Below are 16,947 nucleotides of genomic sequence, written 5' to 3'. Positions count from 1 at the left end.
GAACATCGATCAGCAGGAGAGATTCCTGAAGAGACCAACTCCCCTGGAATTGGCTGTACAGGACCACAGCACCCCATCCGCGAAGACTGGAGTCCGTAGTTAGAACCCAATTCCAGATGCGGAACCGGCGATCCACCACTAAGCAGTCCATACGGAGCCACCAAATCGGAGAAATGCGAGCCTGCAGAGACAATCTCACTAGACTGTGCATCTGACCATTTCGACAGGAGATCCAACTAGAACAGTCTGGAATGAAATCTCCAGAACTGGATGGCCTCGAAAGAGGCCACCATCTTCCCTAGAATGGGAATGCAAAGGTGTGCCGACACCCTCCTTGGCTTGACAACCAAGCGGACCAATTCCTGAATTGCCTGTGCCTTGTCCAGAGGAAGGAACATGTTGTAACGACGTGTCCAGTATCATCCCCAGAGACTGAAGACACAGACAGTACCAGTTGAGACTTCTGGAAATTGATGACCCAGCCATGCTGGATGAGGATCTGATGAGTAAGCTTAACCTGGTCCAGGAGTCTTTCCACCGACAGCGCTTTGATAAGTAGGTCGTCCAGATAAGGGACAATGTTCACTGCCTGAGCCCAAAGATGACCAACATCTTGGTGAAGGCTCTGGGAGCAGACGATAGGCCCAAGGGTAGAGCCTGAAACTGGTAGTGAGACTCTTTGATGGCAACAGAAGGAAAGCCTAATGCGGATTTCAGATTGGGATATGTAGACACGCATCCTTGATATCCAGGGACACCATGTATTCTGTCACTTCCAAACCAGCAATTACCGAATGAAGAGATTCCATATTCAAATCTGTGAAAGGATACGTAGAGATTCAATGATTTCAGATTCAGAATGGGCCTAACTGATCCATCCGACTTGGGAACCACAAACAGACTGGAGTAGATTCCCCGAGTCCTTTGGGGAGCCGGAATCGGAACAAGGACTTCGGAGTCCAGCAGCCTGTCGATTGCCTGTCGCAGAACCAGTTGTTTCAGGGGAGGAATGGTAAGTGTAGCACACAGAAGGAAATATGTTCCGTTCAAGCACTTTTGAAGCAAGATCCAGGAACTCCCTTGAACCTGTGGTGAAAACCCAAACTGGAGGAGGAAAAGCAAAACTATCTTGTAACGCTTGGACAGAAGACTTCAAACCCAGGAGTCGAAACAAGAGTGGTACCAGACTTGCGAGAACCTCAGAAGGCCGGCACCCACCTAGAGATCCCCCAGGTGGGACAGGAGCCAGTCATGCCACTGGCTTGTCTGCTGGCTTGGGGTCCAGACGACGGGCGTTAGAAGTCTGGCGTCCTCTGGAGAGAACCCTTCAGTACAGAGAACGCACCACTGGCTTTTCTTTGAAACATAGCGGGGGCCCGAAAGGAATGAAAAGGACCCCTAAAAGAGCGTTGCGGAGTCGGTGCTGAGGAAGGCAAAAAGGTACTTTTGCCATCCGCGGCCAGAGAAATCCACTTGCCCAATTCTGGAACAAATAGGATTTCTCCAGTAAACGGGAGAGCTTCCACCGCGCATTTAGACTCCGCTTCCACCTGCCAAGTGCGAAGCCATAAGGCATGGCAGGTTGCCACAGCAGAAGCAGAGGATCCTGGAACCGACCTGTCCAATATCTCTCGAGGCTTCGCCCAGATAACTAGCCGATTCCGGAATACGTTCGGCTTAGGAGATCAGATCCCCTCGCAGAGCATTTGACCGAAGGCCCTCAGTCAACTGCTTAGCCCATTTTTCTACTGCCTTGTTAACCTAGGAGCCAACGAAGGCCGGTCTGAGTAGAACACCAGCAGCAGTGTAGATAGACTTGAGAGTAGTCTTCAACTTACGCTCATAGCTTTCCTTCAAGGCCGTAGCTCCCGGAACGGACAGTGTAAATTTGTTCGAGACGAGAGACTGAAAAATCCACTGGCGGAGGAGTTTCCCATTTACTTCTGTTATCTGCGGAAAAAGGATAAAGCGAGAGAAATCGCCTGGGCAGCTGAAACTTCCTTTTCCTGTTTAGGTGTTTCCAGGTTGCCGCCATCTGCTCATCTAACTGTAGAGAAGTTGGAAAAGGGACAGTGGATTTTTGTTTCTTACCAAATAGTGATGAATCCAGAGATTCAGTCATCTATGAATCTGAAATGTGAAGGCCTCACGAACCGCCAGGATAAGAGCTTCAATACCCTGAGCTCCTTAATCGGGATCACTGCTGGGAAGGAGGGGGAGAAGGGTACCCATGTGGCAGCTGCGGCAGCCCGCACTGTAACCGAGCCCAGCCAATGTTTTACCCTCCGCTCCTGCTAAAGAGGAAGAGGTATACATACCGCTGCTGCGGCCAAGATGCTGGGCGGGGGACCCGGACACTAGCCCTGGTCAGCTGTGGTGGGCTCCAATGACCCTCCTTGTAGAGCTGCCCCCCCCACCTTCAGGTGCCCTTCCTGGAGACTCCAATGTCGCAGGCACACTGCCACAGTAAGCAGTCTACCTGTCCTCACCGTAAGAGGTGTAAAATATTAAAGTAAAAATAAAACTAAATCATGAAGAGAAGGCTGGAGACAGCCTAATGTGCACCAGCTCCACTGGGCACATTTCTAAAACTGGGGCTGAAGGGGCATAGAGGGGAAGGAGCCAGTCACAGTTCTAAATTATTTAAAGTGCCAGGCTCTACTAAACCACCATCTATACCCCAGTGTCTGGAACTCCAGTGTCCCCTAGTGGATGAAGGAGAAATTAGCACCGATGTGTGCAAAGAAGAATACAGAAAAAACAAACACAATCCAAACTATCACACAACAAACCTTTAAGAAAGTGTTGGGCTCCATCCAGACATTCAGGAGACAGTTCATTGTCTCCAAAAGATCCCAATAGCTCACTGACAATGATGTCTGCTTTCTCCGGTGGCTTCCATTCCCTCATGTCACTGGACACAACAGTAACTTGACTGCCCCACTCTTCATAGCGCCAGCCCTCCAGCCTGAGGAGAAAACATGTACAGTACCAGTCAAAAATTTGGACACCTGCTCATTCAATGGTTTTTGCTTATTTAAATTATTTTCAACATAGTAGATTAATACTGAAGACATCAAAACTATGAAAGAACACACATGGAATTATGTTGTAAACAAAAGGGTGTTAAATCAAAATAGGTTTTATATTTTAGAGTCATCAAAGTAGCCCCCTTTTGCTTTGATGACAGCTTTGCACACTCTTGACATTCTCTCAATCAGGTTCATGAGGTACTGTAGTCTCCTAGAATGGTTTTGAACAGGTGTGCTTTGTCAAGAGTCAATCTGTGGAATTACTTGCCTTCTTAATGTGTTTGAGACCATCAGTTGTGTTGTGCAGAGGTAGGGTTAGTACACAGTGGACACCACTATTGACTACTGTTGTAATCCATATTATGGCACCAAGCATTCAACTCATTAAAGAGAAACGACTGTCCATTATTACTTTAAGACATGAAGGTCAGTCGATACGGAAAAATGTAAAGAACTTTGAATGTATCCTCAAGTGCAGTTGCAAAAACCATCAAACGCTATGATGAAACTGGCTCTCATGAGGACTGCCCCATGAAAGGAAGACCAAGAGTTACCTCTGCTGCAGATGATAAGTTCATTAGTTACCAGCCTCAGAAACTGCTACTTAACAGCACCTCAGCATTAGAGACCACATAAAGTCTTCAGAGTTCGAGTAGCAGACAAATCTCAACATCAACTGTTCAGAGGAGACTGCGTGAATCAGGCCTTCATGGTCGTATTGCTGCGAAGAAGCCACTACTGAGGATGAACAACAAGAAGAAAATTGTTTGGGCCAAGAAACACATAGAATGGACATTAGACCAGTGGAAGTCTTTACTTTGGTCTGAGGAGTCCAAATTTGAGATTTTTGGTTCCAACCGCCGTGTCTTTCAGAGACACAGAGAAGGTGAGCGGATTGTTTCTCCTCCATGCTTCACAGTGGGAACCACACATGCAGGTGTGATGGTGGGGGGGTGCTTTCATAGTTTTGAGGTCTTCAGTATTAATCTACTATGTTGAAAATAACTTAAATAAACAAAAACCATTGAATGAGAAGGTGTGTCCCAACTTTTGACAGGTACTGTATAAAAAAAAAGGGGACGGTATTATGACCTCAAAATGCTGAATGATTAATAAAGTATTTTCCAGTTACTCACGTGATTACGGCATTGGGATTTTTCTCCACTGCATACACTTTAATCATACGCTCTGCTTGCTTGGCAGCTCTAAGTGATGCATTCACAAGAGGACCCCGCCCTGCTCCGAGAACCATCAGAACTCTACAGAATAATAAACACTTGCGTCACCAAGAGAATTGGAATGAGATTCCATATGGCTGCTAACTACTACATAAGTTTTAATAAAAAAAAATAAATTAAAAAAAGTTTCATAAGAGATGGACACCTATTTACTTCAAGGTATTGAAAGACTTTATACAACGTACAGATCTTAACCAGTGATAAATTCAGATTTCATATGAAGGCTTGCTACTATGGAGGCACTATTATTGGATTAGAAACCTGCATAAATAGAAATTTACACCTACTGCGTTTTAATCTCCTTTTCTTCCTCCGGAACTCTGTCCAGCAAACATTTATACACAGCCTGAAATGGAAGCAAAATGTACTTTTAAAGCTGCAAGTAATCAGACAATGGGGGTGGGGGGGAATTCAATAGTTTTCTGCGTGCCCGTACTTAATGAGTGAACGATCGAGCAATTCAATTGCTGCTCAAATCACCAAGAAATGTGCAAAAAGTGAGCCATTTGGACACCCAAATGGCACATTTTGAATTGTGCCCATAAGTTTAGACAGGTTTAGCCACTTTGCGCGGATAAACATGGTGCTTTTGGGCATAACTAACGGGCGCCCAAAATAAATTAATTGCTCTGCCAGGCACACATTATCGCAGCCCAAAAAACAACTGTGCATGGGTGCAATTAAAATGGTTTATAATTGGCTGGGAAACAAAGTTGTTGGATTAAATATATTTGCAGCACATGGGTTTTGACTCATTGTAGAGAGTCTGTTAATGAGTTATTCAAATCCATTTGCAACAGCTGAGCAGAGAGGAGTCAGAGACTGGCAGATCATTGATATAAAGTATATATAGTACCCTAACCAAAAGGGTATAGCAGAAGAGAAACTGAAGTCCAACAGCATGCTCTACATTCCTGCTGTCAAAAGCCTTACTAATGCCGTGTAATCTATGATCTCCTCCACTTGTCAAAAACAGTGAAGAAAACAATTTAATAACGCTTGTGCATATTAACAAGAAGAGCTAGAATAGTGCAAGGCACAGGGGTATTTGGCAGACTGACCTCAACAGTATAAATCCACAAAAAGAAAAGCCATGTGTGTGATGTCACTTCATGTAAATGTAAGTGTTGAAACAAAACCTTAGCAAAAAGGTAAAGAACTTCAAGTACACATATTCCCCTCACAGTGCACAGGACTCAATATCAGGCCGTAATAATTTAACATTTTTACTTTATCTTCCAAGGCTGTAAAGACATTTTGTGGAAGGGCATGATCATGCCTATAAAAGCATTTGGCACCCCTTACAAGCTAGAAAGAGGCACTACAGTCACAAGCTACTATAGAGCATGCAGTTGAGCTTTTCAGGTCTATGGAAAGTAATTATGAGAACTAGTCTTTAATGAATCTTCCTAAATCTCTGTCCCTATATAATCCATTTTTACAAGTGACAGAACCCAGGGATGAAGACTTGTAATAAGAGCATGAGAACTGCATCAACCATCTTTTTTTATGCGTCACATTGCTTTGTTGAAAAACTAGAAACTCATTGTACAACTGTAGAATGCTTTAGTCAGAACAGTTTTCCACCTTTCCTGGTCCGAGGGCCACATAGCAAGAGGACACCAATTTAAGCGGCCCACAATAGAACTTAACCTCCTTAAACATGTAAAAGATGCAGAATTTAGTAAGGAAAGAGCAACCTCTATGTAGTTATACTATACATCTCAGCAGGGATGGGTATGGGATGCCGGGGGTCAAAATCCCAACAGCTGTTGGTAGGTATCCTAACCCTCCCTTGTGCCTGAACCTAACCTCCCCCCTAATGCCTAAACTTAAACCTCCACCCAGTAGTGCCTAACCCAACCCTCCCCCTAACCCCGCTACTTTGGGATACCAGCGCCGGCATCCCCTGTGCCGGGGATACTGAACGTATCCCTCTCAGCAATGTTATAAAGTCTCCATGGAGACAGAAATGTGTGCAAGAGGGGGCATGGTCATCCCAAGTATTAGGTGTGGAATTGACACATTACATAGGTAATGAGCCATGTTACTCCTGTACCAAAACACACCCCTTCTGTCCTACAGCAAACTCCCTCACCAAAACTGCTCTGTAGCAGCACAATCCTCTGCATACTGCAGTTCTTATCTTATTCTCTTCGGGATAGTCACTTTATGGACTCCAGATGTTAAATACAGAGATCAGGTAATTAATTTTTCTTCTTCGCAATTTCATGGCAGCCATTACTCTAGGATTATATCCCATTTCCCCAGTATAAACAGGAAGTTTTTTTTTTGCCAAGGACCACACACCTAGTGTATATAACCTTGCTCCTCCCTGTCTTTTTTTTTTCCTTGTCTCCTAGTCAGGCAGAGTAGGGAAGTTTGTTAATTTAAATGGCTTACTTAATTTCTAACCCAGCGTATGCGCCACTGTGTAGCCGCAGTGGAGCCCAGGTAGGAGGCAGATGCGCAGCTATGTTTGCTGGTGGTCGTCAGGTAGTTGAGCGTGGTCAGTTGCCTTATAGCTCATAGAATTTGACGGCAAATAAGAACCACTTGGCCCATCTAGTCTGCCCCATTTTTAAACATATTACCTCAACCCTTATTGATCCTTACTTCTTCTGAAGGATATCCTTAGGTCTATGCCATGCATGTTTGAATTGCTCTACTGTCTGTCTTAGCCTTTACCACCTCTGAAGGGAGGCTATTGCACTTGTCCACTACCCTTCCTGTGAAGTAATTTTTCCTCACCACCTGAAAGATCTCTGGAGCCGATCTGGGTGCGGCCGGACTGGTCGAAGGCACTGATGCTGTCCAGCTAGCAGTGTGGGACAGTGGGTGCATGCGCCCGCCCGGGTCATATGGCTTAGGGACGAATAAAGACGGGGCTGCACAGCGGGACAGCAGAACTTAGGAGTTGCCTTTGCCCTCCGTTCAGCACAAGGATTGGTGTCCTTCTGCTGTATTATATAGCCGGATTCAGCATGGATAAGGAGCCTTCTCCCCGAAAGCCAGCGAGCGCCCAGGAGAGGCAAGTCCTCATAGAGGGCACGTTTCTAATAGTGTTACTTAGGCTATTTAGTAATGGAGTATTATTGTCAATTCTACAGTGTGGCTTCAGCTTTGGGAGGAAGAAATCAGGCAAGAAAAAAAACAAAAACAAACATTGTTCTAATATTTGCATGGCTTGTGACATACCTCTCCCAGGAGCGCAGGATGCAGTGTTATGCGAGGATTGTGTTAAAGAAACCTCACCTGCTGCTAGTCAGCCTAATCAACTGCAGGAATGAATGGAGTAGATGAAAAAATCCTGTGTGTCTAAGGAGGAATTTATGGCGTTACAAAGCTAAGAGAACTAGGGGGTTTATTTACTAAGCCTTGAATGGAAATAAAGTGAAGGGAGATAAAGTACCAGCCAATCAGCTCCTAACTGCCATGTAACAGGCGGTGTTTGAAAAATGACAGGAGCTGATTGGCTGGTACTTTATCTCCATCCAAGGCTTACTAAATAGGTAACAGACTAGTCTGGATTATGAGACTAGGTCACCTGAGTTTTTATCTGAAGACTATTTGGAAAATGTCTAGTACAGAACCTAGAGAAATCCAAGAGGATAAGAAAATATTTATTTGGAGATTGTGGATAGAATGTTGAAGATCTATAAATCCATGAATTCTAAGGAAATTCTGGAAGAGCCTAGTGATCAAGATTTGCTGTTCGAAGACAGGTCCAAAAAGGGGTAGAGTTTTTCCAGTACATAAAGGTGATTAAAGAAAAAAATGTGTAAGGAATAGCTGAACTTTGATAAGTGACTGGGAAATTTTTAAATAATTGGTCGTATACATCTGATTAATGATGAGCAGTTCATCGGATGGTATAATGTTCCTAGAACAGATGCTGCAGTAGTGGATAGAACATCAAGAACAACTATCCTTTTAGAAGATAGTGCTGTACTAAGAGATGCTATGGACAAAAAGACAGAAAATTATTTTTTAAAAATTACATATTTCTTCGGCTGTCTCTTTAAAATCTGGGGTTGCTCTGGCTTCAGTTTCTCAGGCCTTGAGGCTATGAGGTTCAATTATGCAGTCAGCTTTGGAAGAGAAAAAGCAAGACAATATTTGCAGGAGCCTAGGAATAATGCAAATGGCTATAGAGAATTTGTGTGAAGCATCTCTTGAAGTACTGGAGTTTTCAGCAAAAACCATGACTGCATGTGTTATGGCAAGAAGAGCTTTATGGTTGCAACCGTGAGCAGCGGATACGCATTCAAAGAAGAGACTGATTTTGTTGACATATGATGGTTCTGTGTTTGTTAATAAGCTGGAAGCACCAATTCATAGATTGACTTGTGGCAAGTCTGTAAAGCTACCTCAAGATAACCAAGGCAGGTATCCTGGGCCATCTCCTAAGCAATGGTTTAGAGAAGCTAAAAGTTAATCGGCCAGGAAGTCAATATAGTGGAAGGTATTCAATTGGAATGATGCATCGGTTCTTTTGTCAATCCTTTGGAGAGGCAATCAGAAATTATGACTACTGCAAACCCCTCACATCGGTGTTGGTAGGGGGCAGACTTAAGATTTGCCGGCAGGTGGAAACAATTTGTTCAAGACAAATGGGTACTGGTTGTAGTATCCAAGGGTTGACAAATTTGCACAGGTTCCAAGAATAAACAAATCCGTGGAATTGTAAGTTCAGGTTATAGCTTTGGAAGTCACAGCTTTAGAAGACTTTGTCCCATCTACACAGATGAGGAAGGGGGTTTTACCCTCACCTATTTCTGGTAGGAAAGGCTACAGGGGGGTTCAGAACGATTCTGGATCTCAAAGAATTCAAAGAATTAAACAACTTCTTGAAAGTAAAGAAGTTTCTTATAGAAACATTGAAAACTATTTTGGTAGGAATAAGAGAAGATTTCCTGGTCTCGGATCTGAAGGACACGTATTTCCATGTTCCAGTCAAGAAATACAGGAGGCATCTGAAATTCTGTGCCAAAGGAAGACTTTTCAAATGTACCTGTCTGCCGTTCGGTCTGACAACGTCCCCAAGAACGTTTATAGAGGTTCTTGTAACTCTTATAGCCCTTCTGAGAAAACAAGGAATAGCGATCTGGCCATATTTGGACAACCTGCTACTTTCAGGAAAAATCTGAAAAAAAAACCTGGTGAAACAAGCTTTGGACGAAACTATAGAATTCCGTCAGTTTCAGGGCTGGATAATCAACTGGGAGAAGAGTCACTTAAAACCAGTACAAAACATACAATTCTTAGGCGTGCAAATAGATACTCATCAATATACGATTACGCTTTAAGAAAGAAGCCAGAAAACTGGAGAATTAGCAGTATTGGTGAAGGGATGCGACAATTTGTCTAGTCTGGCGCTCTGACTTTTTGGGATGATGTCCTCAACAATAGGTATAGACCCAAGGCAAGGTGGAAAATGAGGCAATTACAATGGAACATGCTGAAACAGCGGGAAGAGGCTCCCTTGGTATTGCTGAATAAAATTGGAACAAGCAACAAAAAGGAGTCTATCTTGGTGGATATGCACATAATTAAACGACCGGAAAACATCACTATCAGAGCCTAAATTTCTGGTGCTAACCATGGACGCGAGCTTAACAGGCTGGGGTGCGCTTTTGCTGTAACAAGGACAACAGGTATTTTGGACTCCTCAGGAAAGGAAGGCATCTTCAAACAAACGAGAGATGAAAGCAGTCTGGAGGGCAATCAGGTGCTTCTAGAATCAGTTAGAAGGGAATCATCTAAGAATATTCTCAAACTACATAGCGGTGGTGGCATATTTGAATCGCCAAGGCAGCAAAAAAGTTGTACTCTAATGGTAGAGGTATCAAAGATCACGGAGTGGGCAGAACACCACCTAAAAGCCTTATCGGCTCTACATGTGCCAGGGAACAAAACAATATTGTAGCAGATTTCCTCAGCAGAAACCAGGGGGAATGGGAGCTGGATGCGCAAAACTATCAAGCCATAACAAGGAAATTTAGTCACCCAGAAATAGACTTGATGGTTACACATCGAAACAAAGTTACCATATTGATTTTCTCCAGGCACTATCTACCACAAACACGCAGTATAGACATTCTCTCTAGTTTGGAAGTTCAAACTGGGGTACTGTATGTATTTCCTCCATTTCCAATGATTGCTGGCACATTAAAAAAAGATTAGAGGGGAACGAGTGAAAGTGATAGTAAGTCTTCCTTATTGGCCAAGAAGGGCTTGGTTCTCGGCAGTAATGAGGAAGGCAGTCGAGGAGCCATGGACCTTACCTATCAAAACAGAATCACTGCGTCAAGGTCCGTTGTTTCATCCGGACCCAAAAAGTCTTCATTTGACGGCATGGAGATTGACTTTATCGGTTACTCTTTTTCATCTCAGTCAGCTTCTTTATGCAAGCAAGGAAAAAGATGTCTTCTCAGATTAGAGAGTTTAGAAGATTTATTTCCTGGGCGGATCCTAAATCTGATATTTTGAAGACCACTACCCCCTTGGTTCTGCATATCTTGCTTGACGGTTTTGTAAAAGGTCTATCTGTATCTACTATAAAAGGTGCAAATAGCAGCTCTAAGTGTCTTACTAGATAAATGGTTGTCAGAGGGAGATCTGGTAAAGAGATTCTGCCAAGCTTTGAAGAGAATACGGCCACAAGTAAGATCGGTAGTAGCCCCATGGAATCTAAACTTGAAACTAAATGCATTTATGTTAACCTCTGTTTGAACGGGATGCAGTCAGGAAGCCGACTGTCTAATCCCGGCAGGGATCTAATGACAGGCGTCTAAATCCCGACGCCTGTCATTTTACCTACGCCGGGAGCCCGACGCCCAGCATACCAATCGAAGGTAAGCCAGGCGCGGACAGCCGTGGGGGGAGAGGGATGGATTTAGGATTAGGCACCCCCTGGGAGACTTAGGTTTAGGCGTTAGGGTTGGGGGTTAGGTTAAGTGAGTTGCAGGTGTTATGGGCAGTAGTGCCTTATCTAAATATACTGCCAAAGTTGCTCCTAGAACAAATCCAACTTTTCTACTGAAGGTAGTGTCAGCCTTTCATTTAAATCAAGAAATATTTTGCAGGCTTACGTTCCTAAAACTAAAGATGAGTGAAGAAAAGTTACATAAATTGGACTTGGTTAGAGAAAGATCTGTCTACTTAGACAGGGTGAAGGAGTTCTGGAAAATAAAGCACTTGTTTGTTCTGCTAGTGCGTATAAAGAAAGGTTGTGCTCCAACAAAACACAATATCGCAAGGTGGATCAGAGAGGTTGAAAAACGAACGTAAAGCTCCAGAAAATCTTAAAAGCACACTCGACCAAGGCGATGTGTCAACTTCATGGCCAAAAAGGAGTAGCCATCAGTGAAAGACATATGTGCGGCAGCCACTTGGTCATCGATACATACATTCTCAAGCCATTATGCGTTGGATGTCATGCCTGCAGGGGGCAGTCTTCTGAATAAATTCAATATTTAAGCATGGATGTGCTAGTTGGCAAATTATTGGCCTTCCCTATATTCAGCGTTGGTATATCCCAGAGTAATGGTTGCCATGAAGTTCCGAAGAAGAAAAACAGCGAATTATACTTACCGATAATTCCATTCCTTCGAGATAACTTCATGGCAGCCTATAATACCCTCTCTTATGGTGTTTTTTCCCCCAGGAACAGATATGGGAAACAGGCACTCAAAAGACAGGGAGGAGCAAGGTTATATACACTAGGTGGGTGGTCCTTGGCAGCAAAAAAACTTCCCGTCTATACTGGGGGAATGGTCTATAATCCCAGAGTAATGGCTGCCATGAAGTTACCTTGAAAAAATTGAATTATTGTTAAGTATAATTCGATTTTTATTATACAGCTAGTTTAAGCTTTCATACAGCTATTTTTCTAATTTCCTGACTAAGCTGTACACTGCATTTGTTACAACTGATAACATCTTCCACTAAGTTCAACTGGCAACAGTTTTTTTTTTTTCTCTTGCGATGCATTTTTTTTATTAAGAGCACCAAACTCATTGACACGGGGTAAAACCCTTCGCAGATCAAAATACCATCAATATTAGTAGAATAGCCAATAGATTAACCACAATGAAAAAGTACAAGATGTATCACGCCATAGACACCAAATTTGCAGAACAGTGATAATAATAGAGTAGAAAAGAGCATAGAGGGAAGGAGGGGGAACAACCCGAGTAGCAGTTCTGTTCTGCTTACTGCTAAAATTGATTTTATGGGCTGCATGTGTACAATAGGCTGCTTATTGTTCATCACTGAATATCTGTGGCCACTGACTATTGGGAAAATACCACTGAATTGTCTGTAGAAACATTGAGACTTTTCGCTCCCATATTGAATACCCCTCTCAGTCTCCACATCGGAGATTTTCCTGGGATAAAGTATCGGGCGCACGCCCGCTTTATCCCTGTATTCAATTTGAAAGCTACGAAAACGGGACCTGGCGAAGTAGGATCGGCGAAAAAAAAACAAAATTTACCTGGAATAAATTGTAGGACTCCCCCTAAAACTGTAAAATCATGGGGGATCACTATGGGTACCCCCGTTTTAGCCTGCAAATGAAAGTCAGGGATTTAAATAGCGGCAGCAGGTGTTTTTTTCCCCCGACATTGAAGAAATGATGCAGAAGAGCACTTAGGTTTTTTTTTTCGTTTTTTTAAGTGGTCCCATCAAATTTGGGGTACATGAAAATGGGTACTAGCATATTTTTAAGTCTCTAAAGTCTTTAATTTAAAAATTCTGCAAATATGCACCTGCCGCTACCAGCCTATTCTAGAATACACCTGCCGCATACTTGCAGAATAGCCCTGAACCTATTTCCCTGTTTTTAAACACTTTTTTCCCATTTTTTTTTTTTTTCACCCCAAATTTTCAATAATTTTTTTTGGGGTGTCCATTTTTTTGTTAAAACTGTTTTTGACAATTTTAAAATGTCATTCCGAGGGATGCAGGCTATTTTTTTTTTTAAGCCTGCACCCCTAAACCCCAATTCTGCACTTTTTTTTCGCCACCTATTCAGTGGTGAAAAGTTATCCCCGTTTTTTTTTTTTCAAAGACTTTTCGAACCTGCGGAAAGTCTTTGAAATTGAATACGGTGTAAAACCAAAACCAGCTAAAATGACATCGGTGCGAAATTATCGCAAAAACTGACTTTTCGCTCCAAATATTAAAAAGTGAAAGTTAGATTTAGGATTGTTTAGTTTGTCCCATTACTTTTGGCCCCTTAAAAAGTGGGAGGCACATATAGACCGTTGTAATTCCTACACCGTTCACCTGATTTGGATGTAATTACCCTCAAATTAAATCTGAAAGTCTGCAGTTAAAGCACATCTTGTTTGTTTCATTTCAAAGCCATTGTGGTGGTGAATAGAGGCCAAAATATGAAAATTCTGTCAATGTCCCAACATTTATGCACCTGACTGTATATATATCTTGCAGTGTTTCTCACTCCACTTAGACTATATCAGATGGAGAGAGTTAAGCTGGGTACACACTGAACAGGTATATCTGCAGATGGTGGTTGTTCATACACACAGAACTACTATCATCTGTGTTCTGGAGGGGGGACGGGTCCTGCTGGCGAGGGGGCGTGTCACGGCCCCCCTCCCCACGGCTGCAAGTGTACGGGCGATTGGTTGACTGCCCGTACACACAGAACGATGCCCCAATATATCTGCAGATATGACCATCGGCTTTGCAGCAGAACAGACGTGATATGTCTGAATGACGTCGTTTACAGACATATCGCTGGTACACACTGGCCGACGGGCACCTGATATATTGTCCGATCAATTGATCGGCCAATATATCTGCCAATGTCTATCCGGCATAATAATTCAAAATGTCCAAAGTGTGGTTAATTTTGGTGTAGGAATGCCCAGGGGTTAGAGACTCTAGGTAGCTGTGTTGGACTATTTATAAAACAGGCATATATATCAGATGTTTTACAGGTTTTGTTTATTTGGGATAGTATTAAAAGTCCGAGTGAATATATGTTAAGTGTTAGGAACAGTCGGTGACTGCACTGTACTTAGGGCACACAGGATGTCTTGTGAGTATTCATATATCTTGGCTGTTTGCAGTCACATGCTTTTATACGCTAATTTTCTGTGTTCCAATTAATGCTGGATACCTTATGAAGCAGTTTCAGCGAACAGTCATTACTGGTTATAGAGTTTTACTTTGCCGCTTGTATGCGTATCAGACTGTTATTTGAATGCTGCCTGATTGTATATCCTAACTTGGCTTTATTCTAGCTGCTTGCAACATCTATTACCACTAGTCACCCTAACCATAATTAACTTCTATGCTGAGTCACCAGTGTTTCATTACAGCCCGACACTGAACAAATATAATGTGGGGTCTCCTGTTAATGTAATCATCTGGAACAGACATCAACTCTACTATGTAGTACAAAGCAGATCCCAGCAGATAACCATCAATTTTACCTGCTGGTACTGAGAATATTTCACTGGATCTTTCTCAAATACTTCGTAGGTTTGAGATTCCAAGTTATCCATCAGAGGCTGTGAAGAAAAGTACCAGTAAGACAAATATGATAGATTGGCAGAAATACTCTACTACAAGTAGTATTTAAGAAATCAAAAAAACATACCATGTAGAACCCCTTCTCCCCCTGAAGTCGCTCAATGATATTAGAATAAATTACTGCATACAGCGCTCAGAGGCGCCAAATGAATCTCAACCGTTAGCAGCTTATATGAAGATGTGTCCTACCTCATACATTTAGACACACAGTAACACAAGGGTAGAATCATGTGCTCTAGGATTACAGTGATGTCACTTTCGAGTGGGTAGCGTGTTAATGTTGTTGTGGGAGTACATGTGTGATCATCTTCAACCCAAACAACCTTCATTAAAAAATTAACATGTTCATAATAGTCAATTCCAAATTGGGGGGAGGGGGCAGAAAAACTTTTAATTTGCCTTTTATGTGTATTGGTTTTTCCTTTGCCTTTGTTGAAACTGAAATGGACTTTACAATGAATATTGCTTAATATTGTCTGGTTAGTGTACTCCAACACTCTAGAGCGCATGTTTCTACCCTTGTGCTATTGTTCATAAATATTAACCACTAGTAAAATGTTGCAAAGAGACAAAAGGTCTAAGATTACATTCTGCAGCCCATTAGTTCTACAGGTTTACATTTGTTTGAATGCACTGAATGTCTACCTGGAGTGGAGACTGTAAATAATCCTCATATCCCTTGGCAAACATCTCATAAGCATTTGGTGAGGGGCGGTTTTGGCTTAAATACTCTAGATACTGCAAGTACGAACAGAAGTCTTTCTCTGAATGGTGATGCGATCCCGAAATCACAAACTGCACCTCCAGCTTGTAGAGAAAAATAAATATACAAAGTAAGAGGAGATACTGATTAAGCACATTTTCTTTGTCATCTTGTAGTCACCATAGTGTTACCTTAAATAATCGAAAGATGAGGCGTTGGTGCACTTTGGACAGTACCGGGAATCCCTTTTTATTAGTGAGGAATATGTTTGTTGGGAGAATGGCTGCTTTGATGGGTTCTCCTAACCACCGGTCAATTATATCATCATTAGGAAGATCAGCACCCACTTCAATAGCTGACAGGGAGTAATCGGGAATATTCGTTATACATTTATTGCAAAATGGGATTCAAAAGTAAATCTACTCTTATAGGTTAGGTAGCTCACCCAAAGCAATTCTCTTGTTGTAATCACACAGGGTTCTGAAGTGATGCCACCTAGGGAGGTAATGGTTGAGAGAGAAATAAAAAACTGGGCTGCTTATCTGCAGTGCATCACTAATTTTTACTCCTTGCTTCATACCATAGCCAAGTCCTTTCTTCCCCACTATTATCTTTCTCATCACATTGCGGAGCAGGCTCATTTTCTATGAGGTCATCTCGCAGGTCATTTGGAGCCATTAATGGTACTCTCATCCAGAACTAAAAGCAGAACATGACTGATCATTTCAGCGCCATGAGGAGTGCACTAATAATGTGTAAATGGACATAGTAACCTTACCATTGTGGAATGGTGACCAGTGTGAATGTGATTGAGAAGGAGCCGAGCCAAGTTGCTGTTCTCCTCTTGTGAAAGAGGGATCAGAAACGCAGGAAGCCCGAGATAGGCTGAGAAATGTAACTCCTGCAGCAGAGCCTAAAAAATAATAGGTTACAAAAACGTTTTACGGATTTAAAACAGAAGATATGTATTATTTGCCTGCACTGAATACCCAAGCATATGACTTGGGACATTTAGCTATATATAACCCTAAAAACAGAAAACTGACACTATGGGGCAAATTCAATTAGAAACGGTGTTTACATCTGGAGCTATTCAATTATCAGGCAATTTCCCAGCGTGGTATACACCACAGGCTAAGTGCCCGGAATTTATGGGCAGCTCCACACATTAAGCCCCAGAGGGTGCATTTAACGTGAATTATTTCTTGCAGATCCTTAAGCTGCAAGGAAAAATCTGCGTTAAGTGCACTTTCTGGAGCTTAACACATGGGGTAGCAACCCTTGATTGAATAGCTCAGGGCTTAGCTTTAGCAGCGGAGATAACACCAAGGCTTATTGAATTTGCCCCTATAGGGCAGACAAATGGTACTTAAAAACAAATTAAGTCCTCTTAGCACATCCCATT

General features: G+C 42.5%; 1 protein-coding gene across 1 annotated transcript in view; it reads right to left on the bottom strand.

Annotated features, from left to right (window-relative positions):
- PRMT5 (protein arginine methyltransferase 5) overlaps positions 1 to 16,947 on the bottom strand; it is a 55,785-nt gene that overhangs the window by 25,165 nt on the left and 13,673 nt on the right. The window contains exons 4-12 of the mRNA XM_088470235.1: positions 16,321 to 16,455; positions 16,123 to 16,241; positions 15,988 to 16,037; positions 15,734 to 15,897; positions 15,485 to 15,646; positions 14,740 to 14,817; positions 4,558 to 4,616; positions 4,169 to 4,291; positions 2,793 to 2,968 (exon numbers count right to left, since the gene is read on the bottom strand). Coding sequence (XP_088326361.1) covers positions 2,793 to 2,968; positions 4,169 to 4,291; positions 4,558 to 4,616; positions 14,740 to 14,817; positions 15,485 to 15,646; positions 15,734 to 15,897; positions 15,988 to 16,037; positions 16,123 to 16,241; positions 16,321 to 16,455 — 1,066 coding nt within the window. The remainder of the gene's footprint in view (positions 1 to 2,792; positions 2,969 to 4,168; positions 4,292 to 4,557; positions 4,617 to 14,739; positions 14,818 to 15,484; positions 15,647 to 15,733; positions 15,898 to 15,987; positions 16,038 to 16,122; positions 16,242 to 16,320; positions 16,456 to 16,947) is intronic.

Source organism: Taudactylus pleione, unplaced genomic scaffold (genome assembly GCF_031769625.1).
Source record: "Taudactylus pleione unplaced genomic scaffold, aTauple2 ptg000095l, whole genome shotgun sequence".
NCBI lineage: Eukaryota > Metazoa > Chordata > Amphibia > Anura > Myobatrachidae > Taudactylus > Taudactylus pleione.
The sequence above is the reverse complement of the archived record's forward strand: the minus strand, read 5'-3'. Positions and strand labels throughout refer to the sequence as shown.